Here is a 16589-nt window from a genome sequence, read left to right as displayed (position 1 = left end):
CACACATTTTCTAAATTCCATTTGCACCGATACGTATGATACCGGCGTAGCTGCAATGGAAGAATCTTCGAGCACTTAGTGGTATTTAATACACAGTTCGAAGAGCGAATTAACATGAAAGAATAGATAATTGCCGAAGGTAGTCTTTTTTTCCTTAATTTGGGAGATATTTTATCAATTTTAACCAAACGCATTTGATCTCACCTAAATATTATTTGTAGGGTTCAATGAATTACTAGTAGCGCCAGTAGCAAACAACATTTCCGTCACAAAAATGCCAAAAGATCGGATGGAATGCCTTAGTTGCCTGACTTCTATAACAAAAGATAGTCGTTATATATAAAGATGCCATAAGAGCGCGAAAAGTTGTTCCTTTGGAAACATTCAACAATTTTGTCATCTTAAGTTATTTCAAGAAAACGCTGGTGCAAAAGGTTGAAAAATAAAGAAGAGATGCTATCACATGTAGCATATATTGAAGATGATAGCTTAACCGCTATATGCAGTAACATTCCCAATGTGAAAGACAGGGTAAAACTAAAGTGCACTTGTCATTTTCTATCAGTTATCTGGTATTTTAACTAACTGATTTCTTATTACTGTTAGGGGAAACTAGTTCATCGCCTCGTGGAAGCGTATGGACTGTTTAAATTCATGAAAATTTTTCCTGTAATTCCTGCTTCACGAGATGATCTAGTCTCATTCCATTCGCAAAGTTATGTCGATTTCTTATTTGAGGCAAATGAGTGGTCAGATTTCGAACAACGTGAAGATGATCAACTTGAATACGGCTTGGGTAATTATAAAATCATATCATTGGTTCAAAATGTTGGTATTTGAATGGTGCTTCTTCATCGATAACTTCGATCACCAGGTTAACTTTTTCATGCCTTCTTTAAACTTATTTGTTGCATATTCATTTGCTTGCTTTTATAATATTTTTGATTCCGATAAACCTTTGTTTTAAACAATCCATGAAATCGAATACCCAGATGCATTTTACGGTGGAATTAGTTATAAAACATGCCACTAAATACAGGCAAATTGACTCAACTTTTGTTATGATCAGCATTCAGTAACTGTAATTGCTTATTGAATATTCGTCAACCGAGTACAGCATATTACGCTGTAGATTTATTTTTAATTCATGCCTGAATGCAGTAGCTCCCTTGGTATCCTTGATACTTTTGGGTAGTTTGTTATATAATCTGATGCCCATTTCATTGGGTCCTAATTTCAGTGCTTTAGTTATATTCCCATAATGGATGTCATTCCTTCCTGTGGTGTAATGGTGATGATAAGCAGAGTTAAGTTTTAGTTGCCATTGTTATTTTGTGTATATAGAATTAAAAACATAATGTAGATGCACGGGAGTGGTAGCAGTAATTTGATTATAACTATTTCACAAAATATATGTGTACATTTTTTTTTGTATGACATATCTTATATTTTACCACTGTAAAAGAACAAGATGAAATAATGGATACAAATTCAGCATACAAATTCAGCTCATATACATACTCCTCACCATTATTGCACAAATCATCAAAACACTCCCTCCAAGAGTCTGGAACTCCATATCCATCCCAGATAATATCACCTCTGTAGCAAAGTTAGCATTTGATATCAGGTGTGTCATGACCTGTCCCACCCCTTCATCTATTCTTTAGCTTGTCACAATTTGGTCCTGAAATCCATTGCATAACATTTTTTCTGTCTCTTTTGTGGTTATCTGTAAGCGATCACGGTACCCATCTCGTGCAAATTTTCCTGCAGTCAAGATGTTTTGTAAAAACTGCATGGAACTTCAATCAGGGCACTTGTGTTAATGGAGTTAAAGAGTTTAATTAGATGATCGTGTCTGATGCATTCACTGACCTATGCATCGAGGTCTTCTGTGATGTGGGATGAGCAGTGAGTGGATAGTTCACATTTTTCCTCCCAACATTAAACTACCAAAACTAATGCCTTGGTGATAGCTCATCAATAACTTATCACCGTAAACTGCCATAATTTAATGGTGAATTTCTTTGATATGTTTTCAGTATTCAAAGTGGAAAACCAAATGCACTTTGTACCCTCAATCATTGTTAATTTTTCTTTACCATTTAAAACAATCATAATATTGTTAGCACTAATAGAATAAAGCTGCACCATATCATGAGCCAAGCCACCGTGTGAATGAGAATGTATAACTTTGCCTGCATAGTATTTTCCAACTCATTGCAAGAAATAATATAGAGTATTTAGTATAACTTACATGCTAAATCAAAGTCTCAATATTTTCAAAAAATTATACATGTTTGCTCAATGCACCCGACTCATCTTTGGGATGGGTATGGAGACATTCATATGTAGGTTTCCTATCTTTTCAGGATATGACTGTCCACTCTTTAAGAATATTTATGAGTTTGCTTCATTGGTAGCTGGTGGATCACTAACTGCCGCAAAGGTATTAGTTGATGGAGATGCTCAAGTGGCTATTAACTGGTGTGGTGGTTGGCACCATGCCCAAAGGTATGTTCAGCTGATTTTAAGAATGCCTTAATGGTGTGTCTGTAAGATTATTCTGAGTGAAGGTGGTTGTTGTTATCTTTCAGGGATGAAGCAAAAGGATTCTGCTATGTTAATGATATAGTTATTGCCATTCACAAGTTGAGGGAAAGGTTTGACCGTGTGTTGTACATAGATCTCGACGCCCACCATGGTAAATGTTTTTGCTTTTTAACTGCCTACTTTTGTAGCATTTCATAAAATTTCAATGTTGTTGATACTTTATATCTCAATGTGCGCAGTAGTACATTGTTTTGCAATTTTATCTACCCACAGGTGTGTTATATCACACTTTTAATGCCTTCGATATTTAGTAACTCTGTTCATTATCTTTGCTTCACTTCCTGACATCATCTAGGTCAAAAAAATTTGACATGGTTTTACTGACCTCTCAACATTTTAAGTGTTAGTATAAAGCTGTAGTTCATTTATGTTAGATACATTAAGGAATATTGGCTTATTTGCTTTAGTCTCACATTCTGGAAGACATTCATGCTGGAAAACATGCTGTGAAATTTTAACCAGAAATTTTGTTTTAATAAAAGTAGCGATTAATTTATTTTAACTAATGCAGTGGAAATGAAGGAAAAATTATTAGGTTATGTGACAAATTACAGTGAGCTTTTTGGAGAAAATTATGCTTAAGGAGTCACTGAATAGGGCACTTTTTGAGAGGCAATGATTGTCCCAAAAAAATGGAGTTTCATCTTCCTCAGCAGGGTGGTGTTAATTCATGATAAGGTCGTCTTAAGTACATTTTGTGGCAAAAGAAGTATCAAGTAGGTATTTACATGCATATTTATTTCTCTGATATTTGATCAAGCAAGCCTAGGTAATTTGATAAGCCCTTCATTTTTACCTTTATAACATGCTGGTACCAAGAATTGTGCATAATTTAAGTACACCTTGAAGTACCGCTTAAACCTGTTCACGTAATACCTTTAAAGGAAGTATTACTTCTTGTCAAAAATGTTGCACTGCAATAGAGGTTTCAGACCACTGATTTTAAAATACTCCAAGATGTTTTTCTGACCCAGAACTCATTGCTTTAGTATCATCATCAGGTGAATAACGGACATAGAAACTCCCTTAGGGAAAAGAGGAAAGGGAGGATTGAAGGAAGAAGGTAGGAGAAATGGGAAAGGCTCAGAAATTCATTGATGAAAGTAAATTTTGGTCTTAAAAAAGTTTTTTTCCTTCGCTAGCCTTTCTCAGGCATTTAGCTGGACTTTCCATAATATGCATCATTGAAATCACTACTATTGTTTTTAGAGGTTAAAAAAAGAAAAACACATTGTTAAACTGTGTATTAAAATTACCTCTATATATTTGCAATCATTTTGAATACTAGCAATAAAATTCAGAAAGGTGTCCTAGCATGGTTAACATTCATTTAGACTACATTTGGATTGATATTGATTCATATACCCATTAATGTCTATGCTATTGGAAAAAATACTGAAATACTTTTGCATGTGAATCTAATAGGTACTGTTGTTGTACATCAAGGAAATATAGCGTTCAAAATGGTTGCACAAAACTTTGAAAAAAGAATTTTTATACTTGAAAACTGTCTTTGTTGCAAAACTCAATACCTACAAAATGACAAGAGACATTTTCGTAGGAATTATACTGTGCTCAGGTCTGCATCTACATAAAACCCATCCAGGTGAAAATTTTGAGCAGGTGAGGCAGAATCAAGAAAGAGAAAATGATAAAATACAGACATGACAAATCACTACAATGTGAAGGAGATAGTTCTGATGAGGGCACACAACAGCGGCTTTAATGATTCATTTCTATTGAACAAAACGAAGTTCTCATGTTTGGATGACAGCCCTTTAGCATAGTGATATTTTTTAACAATGGAGTTAAATTTTAGCATAAAACATCAGCTTTTGAAATTCCAACTTGATTTGAAGATCAAATAAGCCCTTACACATACTTAACCCTTCATTAGTACAGATTTGTTTGGCACATATCATTTGGGAGGATTTTTTTAACATAATTCTATGCTTCACTCTATGCAGTGAATCAGATATGATTTAGAAAATAATGGTAGTATTTGAAAACATTTTTTTCACCCCACTATGGGAAGCAATGTGCTACTAGCCTATCCTAGCTCCCAAACATCAACTTGATGTTGCATGTGTTATTTTTATTCGAATCATATATTTTCTTCACTTGATATCAAATTCATGTTGTTCCTAATATTCCACTTGACAGGAGATGGGGTAGAAAATGCATTTTCTTTTTCTCCAAAAGTGATGACAGTATCTTTTCACAATTATGACTTGGGATTTTTCCCATGCTCAGGAGCAATAAATGAGGTAGGTTTTGGTGCTGGAAAATATTATTCTGTAAATGTTCCCCTGAAGGATGGTGTGACTGATGAGCAATACTCCTGGCTGTTCACAGGGTATGTAAATTGCAATGTTTGTCAAATGAATTTAAAAGCTTCATGCATCTTTGAAAAATTATGTCATTTCTTGCAGGGTCATGGATTTGGTTAAAACTGTATTTCGAAGTGATGCAATTGTTGTGCAATGTGGTGCAGACTGTCTCACTGGAGATCCAGTTGGAACCTTCAATTTAACACCTCATTCACTGGGAGTGTGTGTACAGAAGGTGCTGAGCTGGCAGCAGCCAACTTTATTTCTTGGTGGAGGTAATTACTTTTGTAATTATTATGTGCCATAGCTATATATTCTAACCAGAATTTGTGCTATAAAATAAATATTATGTATATTTTTAACCATAATTAATGATGCCACCATGCAATGATATTTGAGCTTTTAAATGACTTGCATGATAAACTTTCTCTTCCATCTTTGAGCCATTAGTGTTGTTGATCTAAAGCCTGCATTGTGGACTCATTTCAGATTTATGCAGATAAAAATTATTTCATTAGGCAAAGCCAATGTAACAATATTACAACTAAAAATATTTCTTTTTGAAACAACTATTTTTTATTCCTTGGCGCTCCAATGGATTGGAACTTTTTTAATATTACTTGAATTTTGGAGTAATAATTAAGTCAGAATACCCTTATCTTACTTTTTGGTTCCTACGTACATTGTAACTCCCATGCATGGCTTTTGCAATTAAAGAGGTTTACTGAGATCTCAGGCAGCAAGTCATAAGGTAGGTCCTCGCTTGTGAATCTCCTCATTGAAACTTATCACACTTCCTTACCCCATCTGCAACCAGCTCCATGCCAAAGTAGAGCACCCATGTGGACTTGACCTTCATCTTTTAAAATCTCATTATCAACCTTATTTTTTACTGTATTCTATCGCTCAAAAAAACGCCCATAATCCTCACGAGACCCAAAATTTGATAAGATGACATTTTGTTGCCGTCTTTAGTTTGTAAAAGTTGAACATATTGCATATGGTTTGCTTGGAGGCCCTCCCAATATTTTGTAGCTGGTCACAATATGGAGATCCAGTCAAAGGTTTGGATAAGGAACTTCACAAGTGATGACCCTCCTGATGGCTTGCTATCATCACAAACAAAAGACAAATTTCAGACATTAATGTGTTGGTAACTAATATCCGATGGGAATAAATGCATGTATATGCCTCATTCAACGTGGTCAGTAAATGTAATTTCCTGAAATAAGAAATCCATTATTGCCAAGAACACCAAGGATGTAATTCTAAATGTGTATTCACCTTTTGAAGTATCCAAAGAAATTGATAATATATGACAGGGATCATTTGGTAGTGAAAGTTACCATTTATACCATTGAGTTTTATTCATGGTATCACCTTTTTTATTTCTAGGGGGATACAATATAACAAATACTGCTAAATGTTGGACCTTTTTAACATCACTCATGGTAGGACAGAATTTATCTTCTGATATTCCTGATCACCCGGTAGGTGAAAACTTTTGTGTACTTTAAAGTAACTCTTTGAGTGGAATTTTGTGCATTACGGAACAATTCTTCCTTACAGTATTTCCTCAGATATGGACCTGATTTTGACATAGAAATATCAGTTGGTCTACGAAAAAATAACAATATACCCTCTGACTTAAAGAAGATTGTTGACATGATTTCTACTAATTTAAGCCAAATATTATGATATTGTATTTGAAATTTACTCTTGTAAACTTTTATAAAGTAAAATTTATTCTTGTTGAGGAAAAATTTTTATTTTACCTGAACCAATTTCTCAAGTATTTAAACATTTTAACCAAAAATATTAAATTTTACAAATGTTGAATGTAGGTAGGTACCCCGCAGAGAATCCTATGTTGGGAATTAATTAATGAACATGAATGATAACAGTGATATAAGGCATATGAAGTACCATTTTATAAATTTTACCTAATTTGCATAATATTCTTTGTAATTTTTTAGTGTGAACGTTAATAAATATTTAAGGATCAACTTTTAAGGATTACAGTTACTTTTTTAAATCTTTTCAAGAGGTTATCAAAATAGATGCATCCAGAGAAAGAAAATGCAATAGAGAATATTCATTTGGCAATTGGTGTTTTTTGCAAAGAGGACTACATGAATTGATGCATTAATGTTTGGGATAAAATTCGAATGCATATGAAACTATATTGGAACTAAAATTTCTACATTCCTCATGATTCAAGACAACAGTTTGCAAATCCATGAATTTTTTGTTTGCTCCTCAAAATAAAATTCCGTAACTACTTTTATTCCACTTCTCCAGCAGCACTATCTCTAATTCAATTGTTTCCTAGGTTGTTTGCCCTTGCTTTTACTTCTGCTTTGTATTCTTGTCCACCTGTCTATTGTTTCTCATTCATTTATCTTCTTAAACTCTTCGAAATATGCCTGATAACACATAAATTGGCTAATAAAATTTTTTGATCTCCTACTTATCGTTAAAACAAAAACTTATGTGGTCCCTTGCTTAGCCAGGTAATTAAATCGGGAAGAAGCAGAACAGCTTTGATGTAGGGTATGCGATTGCTAATAATTCTCATAGTTGTACTTAAGCATAAAAATACATTTCAATTTAAACTTACTCTCCAACATTCATTTCACTAATCTGTATCCTCCATGTTAATTAAAATTTTTAACACCCCAATCAAGTAGTCGTTATTAGCGGAGCTGACCCACAACTGAAGCCTCTTGTGCCATTAGGAATAGGGAGGTTATTTGGAAGAGGTAGGATCTTCATGAAATGGGAGAAGGGTGGAGAGAAACCTAATATCAGCGTAAGCTTATCTTAATTAAAGGTACCAGGAGGTCCACAACATTCTGACAGACACCATACTCACTTGAAGTGCTCTCCACCCCAAAAGAAATAATAAAGACAATGCCTCTCCAGCACTATGCCAATTAACCTTAAAGTTGACTGCAGAGTGCTAAGCTCACCTTTTGCCAACTGCAGCCTTTTTCACAAAATCCAGAAAATAACTACTTTAATTTTGACAGGGTGAACAGGACCATTCCTTAAGATTAAAGCCTATGACCTTCCAGACAGTAACCACCTACCAGGCCTACTCAAATCGCCAAATTAAATATTTTATTTATACGGTAAATATTCCATACCAGCCCATTTAAGACTGATTCATAGCTTGAAGAATTAGGTAATTCTGAATTTTCCAGGAAAATACTTCGGAACAATACACTTTCTAAATGATCAATATATACTATAAACAACTTTTCTATTCCAAACGAAAGTTTAACCAACAACAAAATGCACCAAAATACTGACATACAAATGTAAATTGCATAGGTATAAAAATAAACATATTTGCAATGAGTACAGAATACAGACAATCAATGACAGGATATTTTTTCTTCACTTATTGGTCCATTCATATGTCAGCATCAGCTTTCTCAAAGACTATAACTTTTTACATTTTGCAAGTCACCAAGTTTCCAACAACAGCAATGGCTTCTATTTCAACACTGGCTCCCTAAAATGATAGCAAACAATTGTAAGCCAGAATTAATTGTTAAAATCACAGCACCAAAAACCTGCATGTTCTAGTATGAATATAAGGAAGTCTCAAATAGGCAAACTTATATTAGATGATAATTTTTTGTACAGTGTACAATAAAAAATATAATTTTTTCTATGCAATTCATGTGCAATTATTTTCAAGTTCAAGAGACTAATCAGGATTTTAACTCATGCAAACATATTTATACATGTAAGTATGTAGTGCCTATTTACGTATACTACCTTGATCAAAAATTTCCCGGAATTTATTCAGAAAATTAAAAATACAAGTTTATTCATCTAAATCTATATTGTCCCCTTCAAAGTAATCCCCATCGACTGCAACACACTTATGCCAGCGCTTGATCCAATCCTCGAAACATTTTTTATATTCGGTTTTTGGTATGTCCATCAGTGCTTCCTGCGATTTTTCCATTACTTCCTCTCGGCTGCTAAAACGCGTTCCCCGTAATGGTTTTTTAACTCGATTGAACAGAAAGAAGTCACAGGGAGCCAAATCAGGTGAATTCGGTGGCTGTTGGATGGTATTTGTTGCATTTTTCGTCAAAAAATTACGAATAATGATAGCACTGTGCGACGGTGCGTTATCATGGTGCAAAATCCACGAGTTTTCTGCCCACATTTCTGGTCTCTTTCGGCGAATTGCTTCACGCAAACGTCTCATAACGCCCAAATAATACTCTTTGTTTACTGTCTGGCCTTCTGGCAAAAATTCATGATGCACAACACCGTTGTAATCCATGAAAACCGTCAGCATTGCCTTATTTTTTGACTGAAAACGACGTGGTTTTTTTGGTCTCGGCTCATTTGGTGAACGCCATTCACTTGCCTGATGTCTGGATTGCGTGTCGTACTCATAAACCCACGTCTCGTCTCCAGTAATGATCCTTTTGATGAATGTGGGATCGGATTCAGCCTCGCAAATCATGTCTTTTGCGACGTCAACACGGTCTCTTTTTTGCATGAAATTGAGGTCTTTTGGCACCAACTTTGCTGCTACACGACGGAAACCCAAATCATTAACCACAATGTCTTGGGCGGATCCATAGGCAATGTTCAAGTCCTCCGCTATTTCTCTGATGGTTAATTTGCGGTTATTGACCAACATTTCTTTTACTTTATCAATTTTTTCACCGACTTTCGATGTCGATGGTCTGCCACTGCGTTCATCATCTTCGATTGACTCACGACCACTTCTGAACCGCTCGTGCCACTGGTAAACGACCGTTTTTTTTAGAGAATCGTTGCCGAAACACTTTTCCAACATTTCCAACGTCTGTGCGCCACTAAATCCGTTTTTTACGCAAAATTTAATACAAGTTCGTTGTTGCAAATTTAAATCCATTTCTGCAATTGTAAAAAATCGCCAACACACACAGAGATAGATGTACTCTTGGCTACGTAACTTTTGCAAATGTCAAGTTATGACACTAAGATTTAAAGGGAATATCAACAACAGATGTACCAATTTAACAAAAAAACAGAACTCAAATCGGAACGATGGGAGCGCCACACGGTGGTTATTCCGGGAACTTTTTGATCAAGGTAGTACACATCACGAAGAATAAAGGCAGAGGATCCTTTTCTGAGATGGGGTACTACATATGACACACAAGAGTACACCTTCCTTCTCATGGGAGAAACCATATAACAAGGGTATGACATCTTTAGATTAATCTTACTTAATTTAAATTTTATCAGGAATTTTAACACAGAAATCTATACATAAAATATAGGTTGTTATCAAATTTTTGCTTTGCTTTAATGGCTGAAAATTCACTCAAGACCTTGAGTTATGAAACCTTGTATCTTTAGAGAACATATGTCTCACTCACAAGGCATTTAATAAACTTTTCTAGTGAGGGGAATCTGCTGTGGACAATATCCTCGGGTGCACACTAATGTAGGATCTTCAAGTTGCTCATGACCAATTAATATTTTCAGCAAGTTTTCAGGCTTGAGAATTATTTTCCTATTGCACTAGAAGCAGGAAGTTTTTTTCCAAGTTGTGTAGCCATTAGGATCAGTTGCTTGTCTCAATTCAGTCATATGGAAGCCATACTACAGCATCTGATAGAAGGGTAGATGAATGTTCAAAGGTGGGAAGAAATAATGATGAGGTCTCAGGCGTGATATAGTGGAAGCGTAACATATTAAAACCACAGGTATTGCAATTTTCCACTAGATATTTTATTTCAACACTACCGGTTTCGATGTTTTCACATCATGTCTCACACCTGATGATGATGTGAAAACATCGAAACCGGTAGTGTTGAAATAAAATATCTAGTGGAAAATTGCAATACCTGTGGTTTTAATAAGTGGGAAGAAATACCTAAAATGTCAGTGTATCCTTAATCTTCCTGCCCTATTTGATGACTATTATTTAGCAACAAAAAATGTTTTACTTCAGTACAGCACCCACCTCTGCAAAACTCAAGATATACCTGGCTAGGATTATAGAGAAATGAAAATTCTAGCATCATCAGGACAATTCAAATAGTTTTAGAGTATACATCAATTCAGTAAAAATATGTTTATTGGTTCCTATAAGACATGTATGGAACATGTGACATTGTCGGCTCATGTTCTTTTCAGACATCACTGAATGGATATTACAGAGTCAGCATACATCTCAAAATAAAAATCATATATCGACTTCTGTACAAGGATATATTACTTTTTGATTGGTCAGATAAGAAAGCATAAATACTTTATTTGATTAAATTGAGTAACCTTGCATTGCTTACATATCATTTGTGATTCATAAGCTTGCCTTATGCTCTTTTAGCTAATACTTCAACCTATGCAGGTACTTCTACATTCACCATACCAAGCTTTGTAGCTAAAAGTTACCTACCAAGAAGTATTTTGTTCTATAAAAAGTCGACAAATTGCTAACTTTTAACCAGGCTACTCCATAACTTTTACAAATGAAACATTAATTTATAAGTCAAAACTATGCTACCTTTGACATACTGTGTATTGTATTTTCTATTTGAAATGGTTTCATGTGGACTAAATCACAGCATCAATCAATATACTCATTATGCAGCTATAATTGGTCCTATTCCGTGCAGATAGCAATTTCTCAACCTCATTCAAGGTGTAATGGTTAAGATGTTATCCGAACTTTTGACGGTACCTCTTTCTTTAAAAAATTGAATGAAATAGGCTTTTTTTTCAAAATAGCACCATTGGAAGGGTATTTCATGAGATTTGACAGCTTCTTTAGTGCCCTTAATAGGAAAAGTTGAAAAACTAACCATCCGTAAAAATAAAATCAAAATGTACCTACGATTGCAGAATAAGGGAAATTATTGCAACAAGTTCCTGCAAATTGCCTGTAGGCAGAGGCAGTGTACTAAAACAGTGCTGTGTCTAGCAGATTGCATTGCAAAACCCAATTTCATGACAGAATTTCTCATCTCTCTATGGTTTCTTATTAGTCATGTGAGTTCATGGGGACTAAGGAAACCTCATTGACTAAGGTGATTTCCACTGTCATAGTTACAAATAGCAGTTGTATGAATAAGTACCTGCAAATCAGCAACTGGTTAGGTTATTAGGTATTTTTGAGAGTACTTGGATATTGTGGCTATTTTACACCTCGCATGTCGTTATCAGTGTTAAAAATGGTAGAAAATAATATTACCAAATCATTCCCTTCATTTATAAATAATGCCTAAGAATAGTTTTTGTTACATTTCCTCAAGCAATATTTTTGCCAGTACTCACCACAGGAAGTTTCCCAACCTGATAAGCAACTCTTGCAGGATATGGTTCCTTGAAATCTGGGAATGAACATTTAAAGACCTCGGCATCAACATTTTTTGTCAAATTAATTTAAATTTAGCACAATCAATGCTATCGACATGTTTATAAACTAATAAAAAGGATCACCCAACAGAGTACAGTAAACAATTCTTTATAACTATTTATTAGACCAAGGTATAGCACTATCACCTCATGTTATTGCATTTATGTAGCTAGCCTAACATGTTGACTTGGATTCAGGGTAGACTACAAACTAATTAACATTCTTTAAGACTGGTAAAAAGCATGAACCTCTTTTGAAACAAAAAAACCATAGCCTAAGCCGGTTGAGGCCAACTTTGTAACTTTTCATACTGTTCTCTTTCTCAGGTATTTGATAATATAATCCACTAAAAATCACTTAGGGCTCTTTATAGCATGTATATTTAATGAATTTTGCACAAATAGATTCTTAACGACTACATATTTGATGGTTTATAAATCAAATTGGCAATCGTGTATTCCATTTCTTCACAAGCCCTACGTGAAATTAACTAGCAGCTTCCTTCACATGTGTATTGACTGAAGTCTTACAAAGGTCCCAGAGTGTATACCTAACTCTAAAACCATATTTTGGAAGTTTTATTTTTGTACGACTTCTCTACAGTTAAAATTTTAGTTCTGTATACATAACTAAGGTTACTTGGTGACATTATGTGTATGATAATTCTAAAGCATAATAGCTTTTGTTGAAAGTCCTTCAAAAGTCAGCATAATAGGATACCCATGTAGCATAATTGGCTAAAGCTCCCTACTACCAATCAAGGCTCAAATCCCAGCTGAGGAAAATTATTTTTTACCATGAAATTTTTTTACATTTGGGAAAGAAAAATTTCGTCTATAGAAAAACTAGTTCATAACTAGAATAATAAGGAATACACACAGAAAAATGAATATGAAAATGATGAGCACAATGAGCTGAATGATAATATCAAAACTGGAAAAGATAATTGATCGAAGGAGCTGAACTTTTACTTTGCATTTAAGGGGATCAAAAGTATATTCTCCAGCAAAATTGAGAAAAATTAACATCTGGAATATTATGCCACTATAGTTTTACATGCAAAAGCTTACAATGAAGATGTGACTAGATAACTTGACAATATTGCCAGCAGATACTATTTAAATAGATGTAATCCATTGATCAAGAACAAAATGAAGTCAACTAAATTTATTTGTACAAATTGTCTATCTTTTATCTTTGCTCACATATATCCTGCCTGTACTTAATTTTCCTATAAAATATTTTAACGGTAAAGATACATTGTATCCTTATGCAGATTCATCTGCATTCTTGTTCTTTTTGATTGGATTCAGATTCTTTCATTTTCCTGAATGATATACCATTTCCGCTGATTTTCCCAATTCGTAGGTTATTGGTCTAGCTTGACAGGACTATTTGTCTAGGAACTATTTCAAACAAAACTTTGTTAAAATTTTTTTCACTTTTCTCCAAAGGACAACCACATGGGTTCCTATAATTATCAATGATGGGTATTGAAAAAGGAGCATCCAAGAGATACGCCAACTGTTACTTAGCAATGCTGAGACCCTTCTACATACTTTGAAAGACTTCTTTTTCGTACAATGAGAGTGACTTTTATGTAAATTTACACTGGCATAGTTTTTACAAAAACCACAAAAAAATTGTCACAAGACGGACAAAAAATGAGAGATGAAGCGTTTAATCTAGTTTATGAGTAACTGGTGATAAAGCGAAAGGATAGAGCTGCAGATAATGAACATTGTTTTCTATCTTTGCTCCACTTCCTGTCAATTGATATTAGAGCTGAGGATTGTCTAGAGAGGGTTGCCCCACCACGTACGGAAAAATGTCAGTGTTAAAAGAAATTAGCATCATGTCTCAAGGGGGATGGTGAGAAGGAAGTGAAAAGATAAATTGGTATTTTTACTCCAGTGAATGTTTTACATTAATCTGGATCACATTAAGTTAAATTATACACAAAAGGATAGTAATTACCTCCTCATGTTTCCTAATTCATGATCACTAGAATTTAATTCAAATAATTATCCCAACATAATTGATCTCAGACTACACCAAAAATGAAAAATAGAATATAAAATTTAGAATTTTCAATATAGGTTTTTTTAAGCAAGGCCATCAGTCCTCAAAGTTAACACAATTGCCATCATTGTCAATCAGGTCGATTATTACTCATTATTTACAGATTTTAAGGGCATCATTTCAAAATATGTTAGGTAAGAGAAGTACTTCCCAATATCAGAGAGGATCAATGAAAGTGATGCATTTGTCACCATGTGTGAGTGACTGCAGAAAAGAATCTTTTTCTTTATTTAATCAATGGGAACTGAACCAACTATCATCTTTTGAGTCTGTGACACTGCTTCCCGTTACAAGGAAAGCCCCATTTCGTTTACTTCTTATTCTTAAAATACAGATAAGCAGTATGAATTGACAAGGTGATTTTAAATATTGTAGTCCAGTCAAATCTAATAAACTATTCATGAAATTGGCGTAAGAACAAGAGGTGACATAAACGCAATTCTTCTCCATGTTCCGTAAGTGGTTCTCCAGAAAAGTCTCGTGGACGAAAAATCACACGGCTGGCCCCAGAGATATTAGCCTGTATCAAAACGGGCACTCAGTTCTTACTGGGTATTTACTATCGATCAGACTTCGGAACTACGACGTCCTTGTACCCGCCTCAGGCGTATATTCGTGAAAGCTAAATACAATCGTGTAGTAGACTAACAATATGTTACCATGAGTATTTTTTTTTACAAGGTCACTACAGTATCCGATAAAAGTCTAATATTAAACCACACCTCTTTTAAATATTTGGTAGGCATCCTTACATTTTTAGACTTTTAAGGAAAAATCTTCGGATACCAGTGCGATGGACTGAAAATTGTACATTTACTGAACAGTTCCACTAATATAACTGCAACAAACAAATAAAATTTTTCGAAATGTTAACTGTTCAGGTCATATCCGAAGATTGCCCCTGTTGTCATACTCACATTCTCTATACACTTCATTCACAGACGAAAAATCATTCATGTCATTGAGTAATACTGTAGTTTTAACAACTGAAAAAATAAAAATGTCAAATTCAACGAGAAATTCTTTCACGAAATCAAAAAGAACATATCGGAAAATTAAAGAACAAACCATTTCCGTAATTGGTTCCTGCTGCTTCCAGAATGTGCCCTAGAGTTTTCAATACTTGCTTGGCTTCAGCTACAGTCCCACCGGGAACTAATTTTCCCGTGTCTTTGTCTAAACCTACCACTCCCGAAACATATAGAGTATCACCCACTTGTACAGCTTGACTGAAAATTTATAGGGCACGCATATTAATAAACCAATTCATTAAAGCGGAATAACTTCATAAGAATTCAATTGCATGACAACTTTCAGCATACTTGTATGGTCCTACAGGCTTTGGAGCGAGAGAGGTGTTGATAATTTTCCTTACGATGCCCGACATGCTGCGCTTCTTATAACTTAGTAACAAGTGAACACTGGACTGAAGACGACGAAACTGGTGGAACGTGACAAGATGATTTTCATTCAGTTGAAATGCAACTAACAAACATCCTGGCTATTCAATATCGGAATAACCTTGAACCCTTCGGGCCTCATCTGACTCTCAGATCTAAAAGATAAGATGCTAAACGTACATTTTTAAATGTGGCGTTCACGATTTATCCGGCTGCACGATCTAAAACTTAACAAGTCGGTACGACATAGATTTCAATAGCTGCTTAACACAAGCACGATATAACAATTTATTCATGCCCCCAACGAGAAAAACTACTTTAAAATTCATTTCGGTAGTTATAACATAGTTTGAAATTCATGCTGTTTCCGGTAGTTCGTCAGAAAAAAAGCAATGTAACATTGCGGTGGGTATTTACGACGAACCTTAAAGAGCTATTTTGCGTATTCTACTGTTAATTATTAGGCTCTGGCTGACATGGGTGTGATTTTAACCAAGCGTTGTTTAACAAATATCTTAACGTGCTGATGCTGGTTGGTCGTTAGGATCCTGCTTCAAGGCTGAGTTCCCGGGGATTTTCTCCCCTAATAATTTTCCGTCGTATATCTTAGTTGGGTCTCCCCTTGCCTTTCTCACCTAGTGATAAATCTTATGAGAATCTTGTATGTGAAATTTCTGGCTCATCTTTCTCTGAAATTTCTCAATGACTGTCTCTTAATCCAACAATTTTCCAGCCTTAATTCATCGTGTCATAATCCACCACATTCCTTAATTC

The 16589-nt window shown here is 34.7% G+C and overlaps 2 protein-coding genes across 2 annotated transcripts; one reads left to right on the top strand and one right to left on the bottom strand.

The window, feature by feature from the left end:
* Positions 1–26: 26 nt before the first annotated feature.
* LOC139691289 (histone deacetylase 8-like) lies at positions 27–6644 on the top strand. Its single transcript, XM_071589049.1, has 9 exons — positions 27–139; positions 222–531; positions 607–796; positions 2376–2517; positions 2601–2707; positions 4780–4972; positions 5049–5221; positions 6342–6436; positions 6516–6644. Exons 2-9 carry the CDS (start codon positions 454–456, stop codon positions 6642–6644), a joined length of 1107 nt encoding a protein of 368 aa, XP_071445150.1. The 5' UTR covers positions 27–139; positions 222–453.
* A 1548-nt stretch (positions 6645–8192) lies between these two features.
* UK114 (reactive intermediate imine deaminase A homolog UK114) lies at positions 8193–15959 on the bottom strand. The gene is made up of 5 exons (XM_071589036.1): positions 15738–15959; positions 15484–15644; positions 15333–15401; positions 12252–12307; positions 8193–8466 (listed from the first exon to the last, which is right to left on the bottom strand). Exons 1-5 carry the CDS (start codon positions 15800–15802, stop codon positions 8404–8406), a joined length of 414 nt encoding a protein of 137 aa, XP_071445137.1. The 5' UTR covers positions 15803–15959; the 3' UTR covers positions 8193–8403.
* Positions 15960–16589: the final 630 nt, after the last annotated feature.

Source organism: Hetaerina americana, unplaced genomic scaffold (assembly GCF_022747635.1).
Source record: "Hetaerina americana unplaced genomic scaffold, ioHetAmer1.1.p SCAF_32, whole genome shotgun sequence".
Lineage (NCBI taxonomy): Eukaryota > Metazoa > Arthropoda > Insecta > Odonata > Calopterygidae > Hetaerina > Hetaerina americana.
The sequence above is the reverse complement of the archived record's forward strand: the minus strand, read 5'-3'. Positions and strand labels throughout refer to the sequence as shown.